This window comes from Dermacentor albipictus, chromosome 1 (genome assembly GCF_038994185.2).
Source record: "Dermacentor albipictus isolate Rhodes 1998 colony chromosome 1, USDA_Dalb.pri_finalv2, whole genome shotgun sequence".
In the NCBI taxonomy this organism is placed as follows: domain Eukaryota; kingdom Metazoa; phylum Arthropoda; class Arachnida; order Ixodida; family Ixodidae; genus Dermacentor; species Dermacentor albipictus.
The window spans coordinates 221,800,105-221,808,273 of NC_091821.1; the positions used below are offsets into that span (position 1 = coordinate 221,800,105).

The 8,169-nt window shown below is 47.7% G+C and overlaps 1 protein-coding gene across 1 annotated transcript in view; it reads left to right on the forward strand.

The window, feature by feature from the left end:
* LOC135919895 (homeobox protein MSX-2-like) overlaps nucleotides 1-7,007 on the forward strand; it is a 96,824-nt gene extending 89,817 nt beyond the window's left edge. Inside the window, exon 4 of the mRNA XM_065453889.1 lies at nucleotides 6,875-7,007. Within this exon, the coding sequence (XP_065309961.1) occupies nucleotides 6,875-6,878 (4 nt within the window). The 3' untranslated portion in view covers nucleotides 6,879-7,007. The remainder of the gene's footprint in view (nucleotides 1-6,874) is intronic.
* The last annotated feature ends 1,162 nt before the right edge of the window (nucleotides 7,008-8,169 follow it).

Consider the following 8,169-nt stretch of genomic DNA (forward strand, 5'->3'; position numbering starts at 1 on the left):
TACCGCCGAACTACCAGCGTCGGAAAACCGATTTGTGGCGCACCGTCGATCGTCGACCAGTGTGCTACCATTGTGGTGAAGCTGGACATGTCTATAGAGTTTGCCGCAAATGGAATAACTATCGCGCCGCTCAACACCCAAGCTTTCCTGCCAACTATGCTTACTCTCCATGCGACGGTCGACGCGCTTACAACGACGCCCCTGTGAACAGTCAGCCACCAAATACGACGACGCCCCGACCACGTTCTCCTTCTCCATCTCCGGCGCGCTACAGTTCGCCGACTCGTCGCAGTTTTGCCGACGTCACTAGGGGCAGGTCGCCTAGCCCTCGACGGGGAAACTAGCCGCTGCGACCTCCGGGGGTGAGGTTGCCAATACTCTAACTGCTCCACATCCCCCGTTATCGACGAACGACGACGTGAAGACTACATTGACGAAAAAGACGCCCAGCACAACGACGAATACGACGAATGGAAGTACGAAAGACGTAACTGACATCGTCAGCGCCGAGCTCATCGTTTACATTGACGGCCACGAAATAGCCGCTCTGGTTGACACTGGCTCCCATTTTTCTATCCTTAGCTTACAGGTCGCTGACAAACTGAGGAAGGTGAAGACACCATGGCACGGGCCCAACATAAGAACCGCCGGAGGTCAGTTGATGACACCTGTCGGGAAATGCACGGCCCGACTCTTAATCGCCGGTTCAACCTTCGTCGTCACCCTCGTCATCCTTACTGAGTGTTGTAAAGAACTTATACTGGGCATGGATTTCCTACGGGAGTACGGCGCCGTGATTAACATCCGTGACAGAAGCGTCACATTTGCCACGAGTTCGGATAATGTCACCGATGAGAAGCCACAACAACCTCGCTTACGTATTGCCGCGGACGACGTCATACTTTTGCCGCGGAGTTGCTCTCTCGTACAGGTGCGCTGTGACAGCCTGCAAAGTGGGACTGGAGTAGCTGAATACATCAGTGCGCTAGCACTGAATTGCGGTGTGTCCATTGCCAGAGCCCTTATCAATGTAATCGACGGAAGCGCCGAACTCTTGCTGACAAATTTTAGTAGAGAGCGCCGACACATCGTTAGAGGCACTGCTGTCGCCTATTTCGACGAAGTGACAGAAATACAAGACTGCCACTTAGCACAGGAGTCGGCCTCTACAATCCACACAGCTGCACCTATTGTAGACGTTAATCCGACGTTAACGGCCGTTGAGCGGAACCGTCTGTTTGAGCTCATCAAGCAGTACCAGGGCTGTTTCTCCTCTGCGTCAAGAGTTGGTCAAACGCCACTTACCAAACACCGCATCATTACTGATGTCGACGCCAGACCCATCCGACAAAACCCTTATCGTGTGGCCCCAAAGGAACGCGAAGCAATACAAAAACAAGTGAAGACGATGCTAGAAGATGGCGTTATTCGACCATCTAATAGTCCGTGGGCATCACCTGTGGTTTTAGTGAAGAAGAAGGACGGTAGCCTGCGCTTCTGCGTCGACTATCGGAAGCTCAATCAGGTCACAAAGAAGGACGTTTATCCACTGCCACGTATTGATGATTCCTTGGATAGGTTGCGAAACTCGTGCTACTTTTCCTCAATGGACTTGAAAAGCGGTTATTGGCAGATCGAAGTGGATGAGAGAGACCGTGAGAAAACAGCCTTTGTGACGCCTGATGGACTTTATGAATTTCAGGTACTTCCTTTCGGTTTGTGTTCGGCGCCAGCAACATTTCAGCGTCTAATGGACACTGTGCTCTCCGGACTCAAATGGCAAACATGCCTGGTGTACTTGGATGACGTGATTGTCTTTTCCGCAACGTTCGACGAACACTTACGAAGGCTGAAAACTGTTTTTGAAGCGATACGCTCTGCCGGTCTTACTTTGAAGCCTGAGAAGTGCCATTTTGCTTTTCATGAGCTTCAGTTCCTCGGTCACGTCGTCAGTAGCCAAGGAGTCCGACCTGATCCGGATAAAATTGCCGCCGTCGCTAATTTCCCGATTCCATCAGACAAAAAAGCCGTGCGACGTTTTCTGGGACTCTGTGCATATTACCGGCGATTTATTGCGAATTTCTCGCGTATCGCATGGCCGTTAACACAGCTCACCCGCGAAGATATGCCTTTTACTTGGGGCGAAGACCAGGAGCGGGCATTCCACGAGCTCCGGCAACGCATGCAATCGCCTCCCGTATTAGCACACTTCGATGAGGAAGCCCCGACGATATTGCATACAGACGCTAGCAATGTCGGTCTAGGGGCGGTGCTAGTACAATGGCAGGGCGACAGCGAAAAAGTGATTGCTTACGCCAGTAGGACACTATCCCGAGCCGAAGCTAACTACTCCACCACTGAAAAAGAATGCCTCGCAATGGTATGGGCAGTTCTGAAATTTCGTCCGTATTTGTATGGTCGGTCTTTCACCGTCGTAAGTGACCACCATTCCCTCTGCTGGCTCATTAATTTGAAAGATCCTTCCGGCCGGCTCGCACGCTGGAGTCTTCGACTCCAAGAGTTCGACTTTGTTGTTACATACAAGTCGGGAAAACGGCACGCAGACGCCGACTGCCTTTCTCGGTCTCCTGTTGAGCCGGCAGCACAAGACGATGACGACACCGTTTTTCTGGGACTCGTGGATACTGCCGATCTTTCACGCCAGCAACGGGATGACATTGAATTGCTGCCGCTTATTGATTACCTCGAAGGACGAACCAACAGCGTGCCGAGGCTCTTTGCAAGAGGGGTGGCATCATACTGCTTGCGTCGCAACGTCCTCTACAAGAAGAACTTCTCGCCTAGTGGCAGCAACTACTTACTTGTTGTTCCATCACCGCTTCGACGTGAAATCTTACACGCCTGCCACAACGAGCCGACTGCTGGGCACTTGGGCTATACTCGCACATTGGCACGGATTCGGCAGAATTACTACTGGCCGAGACTTACTGCGGGCGTTAAACGTTACGTTCAGACATGTCTGGATTGCCAACGTCGTAAACCGCCATCCGTCAAACCAGCCGGCTTACTGCACCCTGTTGACGTACCAGCCACACCATTTGCGCAAGTAGGCATGGACTTTCTGGGCCCCTTCCCTACGTCTACTACTGGTAATAGGTGGATAATCGTTGCCACGGATTATCTCACTAGATATGCCGAGACAAGTGCCCTGCAACGGGCAACAGCAGATGAAGCGGCACGATTTTTTCTGGAATCCATCGTTTTAAGGCATGGCGCTCCCGCCGTAGTCGTCACCGACAGAGGTACTGCGTTCATGGCCCAGTTTTTAGATATCGTTCTACGTCTAAGTGGTACCGCCCACCGGAAGACAACAGCGTATCACCCCCAAACGAATGGACTGACAGAACGACTCAATAGGACATTGGCTGATATGATAAGCATGTACGTAGATGTAGAGCATAGGAACTGGGACGAGGTTTTACCTTATGTCACCTTCGCGTACAATACGGCTCGTCAAGAGACCACTCGCAAGACGCCCTTCAGTCTCGTATACGGCCGTGAGGTTACAACAACATTAGATGCAATGCTCCCTCATGAATTTGACGACAACGAGACGGGTGCTGAAGAGATAATACACCGAGCAGAGGCAGCTAGGCAGCTTGCGCGTCTGCGAATCCACGAGCAACAGGACATTGACGCCCGACGCTACAATCTTCGGCACAAAGCCGTAACATACAACATCGGCGACAAAGTGTGGGTGTGGACACCTATTCGACAGCGTGGGCTCTCTGAAAAGCTCCTACGCAAATACTTCGGGCCCTACATAGTTCTCCGACGCATCAGTGACGTCAACTACGAAGTCGTTCCAGACAGCTCGCACTGTTCAAAGCGCCGACGGCATTTACCCGAGGTGGTTCACGTGCTGCGTATGAAGCCGTACTATGAGGACTGCCAAGACTGCGCAGTTCTTTACCGCTGCTTTCCAAGCGTCTATCATCGGGACGATGATCTTTTCTAAAGGGGGAGCAAGTGACACGACTATATTTGGCAGAACCATAATTCAGCGGGTATGCGCCAGTGGGGACAACGCTGAAGTAGCGCGGGTTTTGAAGCAGGGGAAAAACGAAGAAGACGTTGTTGTTGTTCCCTTGGACGACTGATAAAGTGCGTTTCTTGGCGGTGCTGCTACGCATACTCGTCGATCCCACGTCGTTACAATATATATATATATATATATATATATATATATATATATATATATATATATATATATATAGTTATTATTGCTACATAGCCTTAATTCGTATATGCCAAGCACAAGCGATCCATGTTTCACTGCAGCTATCGCAGCAACCCACAGGTCTCGTAAAGTCTCGCCGGTGTTACCAATTTCACCCATCTTGCAGTTTCGCCAAGAAATAGTTCGTCAACGGTCATAGAACAGCAAATTAACATCGAATCGAGCACATTTATATGGTGCCACAAACTACTGACGACCCTATTCGTCTCCCTCGATATCAATCACCAGTGACCGCTTTCGTAAAACATGTTGTAACTTACTACTCGTTCGTGCGCTATGTATGAATTTATTGGGATTGATAACTTCAGAACAGCAATAAAGCCAGAAGCGCATGGAACTCTGCTATAGACTGAGGCGCCTTGTGGCCACCATGTGTTTCTGTACTTGCAACCAGTCTTGCTCCTAGTGGAATTAACATGCGGCAACAGGACCGGTACGCAGCAAACCTTCACTTGGCATATGTCTAGTGATCAGTGCGTATAAAGTTAGCAGCAGCTGTCAACCTGTCTGCTGTGCGAGTACGTGTTCAACAGCAAAGTTTCTTAGCTTCGCGTCACGCGTGTGCTCATGGTAATATGCATATGATTCAACGAACTGGTGTTGCAATACACCTGCAAATAAGGCATGCCAAATACATGGGTGATTTCATCGGTGTCACTGCACCGAGGGACGTTACACAAATGTTCCAGCTGACTAATTAGTGAGCTAGAGAACCAAGGGGTTCTAATTAACTTTGTAGTTAGCTTCATCCAGGTGCCTTTTGTCCCATTTTGGAACCTGCAGCCCCATTGACATGCATTTAAGTACTCTGTTTATGCATCTTCTGGAACGTCAACGTTCCGCAAGTGCTGCCAACGGTCATTTATCCACCGAACGGACGCATTCTTCGGCGAGCGCTTATCAATTTTTTTACGGCGAGAGAAAGTACACGTTGACGGGTTTCGCACAAAAATTACCGTTTGGTTTCTTCTATAGCGATATAGATTGCAAAGTAGCTAATGCGTAGTGTTAGTGAGCTGCAGGCTGCGGCCTCCCGTTGTCATGCAACTTCCCCCCTTTTGGGTATGCATTTTGTGGCTGAATTTCACCAACCGCGGTTCTCTTGAAGTCCAGGCTATTCATCTTAGATATACACTCACGGTGCTACATTTAATTTCCCCAGTGGCAGGGCTTAGCAAGTGTCTATACAGTGTGTTAACAGGGTTAATGTAGCCTTCCTAAAGAATTCACACATTAATAAGAGAGTGGTTCTATACCACTGTTAATCACTTGCCGAGCAATAGTAGTTTCGTCCTTGCTATTGCCTGGCACTTTGTTATACAAAGATCTTTCTTACCCGATTTCTGGTTCTCTCTAGCAAATCTACAAGGCTTTGCTAACAGACGTTTTTTGGAGAGGCTCTAAGAAACGTTGGTACGTTAGTCAGTCAGTGAACCTGACGCACCTCTTTGAGCGTGCGCGAGCAAATGCATTCTGGTAGAAAAAGAGAGACAAAAGAAAAGATCCAAACATTGTGCATCCAAAGCAATATTTGTACTTATGCAAGCGGAAAAGAAAAGAGGACATGTGACATCCCAAACACACACACACACACAAGAAAGAATGCTTGACTTATCGAAGTGCATGCTCGAATAAGTAACTGTAGGTAACTAGGGTACTCTAGTAATATATTCGCCGCCAGAGTTTACTCACATACGGAACTCACGAAGCGGTTCAGACGAAAGAACATTTATTTCGAGAGAATGAGTGCCGCCCAATCGTGATAGCGTAGCAGTGGATCAATTGAAGATGGTGTTTACGAACATAAACGCATTGTTCACCCGGGCCTAGAATTTCACTTAAGTGTGTGATATAACTAAGGCTAAGAGTAACAAACTGCTTCTAAGACGATGAGCAAAACGTGAACAAGGTGAATGCAGGAGCCAACGTCTCGACAAGTGTACTTGTCTTCTTTAAGGCCTGCTTCTAAAAAAGAGCCACTTACCTTTACGTTTTATATTTATATCTTCGTGGGTGTATAGCACTGTGTGCTATGAATTTCTGGCACTTTTCATTTACTTAACACACACACACACACACACACACACACACACACACACACATACACATACATATATATATATATATATATATATATATATATATATATATATATATATATATATATATATATGTATATAAGGAAAAGCCAACAAACACTGACACCAAGGACAACATAGGGGAAATTACTTGTGCTTAATATAATGAAGAAACGATAAATTAATGGAAATTAAAGTGGATGAAAAAACAACGTGCCGCAGGTGGGAACCGAACCCACAACCTTCGCATTAAGCACAAGTGATTTCCCCTATGTTGTCCTTGGTGTCAGTGTTTGTGGGCTTCTCATGATATGACTAATAGAAATTCGGGCCCCTCGGTTAACCCCCTTTCTTCTCGTTTATATATAATGTTTCGGCTATGCGAGAAGGAGTTGCCGTTACTATTATAGAGCGACTACATCTCTTTCTTTTATTTTCATTTCAATAAAAAAAGTGCTTTGCCATATTACGTCTCAGTTCAGTATCCTTATTTCCTGAGTAATAAACGAGAAACCTTGTTCTCCACTTTTTTCAGATAGCGGCAGCTCCGTGGAGATCTAGCACCCTGCCGGCCAGGGTGACAGAGCCACCATTCTCGAAGACACCGGTCAAGCGCGAGGAAGGACCTCGTTGTAAATATGTAAAAAAAGAACTAATTTTATCGTATTAGGACGTTCGAAAAATAAATTACACAAGTTACTCGAGTCGCTCTGGCGGTGACGCTTCTCATTTGCCGCACACGTGTCTGCGCCGCCGAACTCCGGCTCGGACGCCGGAATCCACCCTTTGCCACGACAGCAATGTGACGCGTACTGTGGGCAAGCGAAAGTGACGGGGAAAAAAAAAGCATTAATCGGCCGCCATGCCGGATGCTATCTGTGCTCGGGTAAATGCGCATGGCCTGCGCACAGCTCAGCTGGAGCGCAGTGCTCTGTTCCGGGCGAGCGCTGTCTGACCTGCTGGGAGGCGTGCGGGAACCTGTGGTAGAAGCTATCCAGCACGACTCACTATGCGTCGCCGTCTTATTTGCCTCTTCGGGGCTCATTGCAAGTCTGAGGCTGCACAGTAAGCCAGACAGCAGTCACATGCCGTAGTCTTGCGGTCTGTACTTGCAGACGTCTGTTTAAGTGCGCGAAGTTTCCGCGGACACCATGAAAATTGTCTGTCAGTACAGGAGCGTGAGAATAAATGCGTTTCAAGTTAATCAACTTTCTCCCTCTTATTTACCAACAACATGCTCGTGTTACACAGTAACAGCGTGTACAATGTGCTCGTGTGGTGAACGAACAGCCGAAGAGGAATATGGGTTTTACATTGCGGGACAGAACTAATCGATTGGTACACAATGACGTAGCATAGAGGAGCGCGAGCTCTGGTGTCAAACCAATAGGTAGCTCAAGAAACGAAGCATCTCCTTAGTGGCATGCGCGTTTAAACCTTGCGCGTTCTTTCTCTTTTTTGTGTATGTGTGCGTGTGCTGCACCGAGACTTTGCAGAAAGGAGCTGAAGTCGACAAATGTCATTTCTATTGTTTCCAATATGTGGAGGAAAAAAATAGATGTGGCTGATGAACAGATTGGCACAAATGTATTGCACAATTGATCATTGTCACGAGGTAGGAACGACTTTTTTATTTTCTAGAAATCTCAATTTTTGCAATTTCGTCCTGGCACATCACAAGAATGGAATCACCTTCCTGCTGACATTGTTTCAGCAAACGATAATCATGCCTTTAACCAAGCATTAGGGTGACGCAAATCATTAGGGAACCAAAGCTTCTACTTCCAGATAGCTTGTGGAAGCGATATCTGGATAGCGCTTGATGACCGA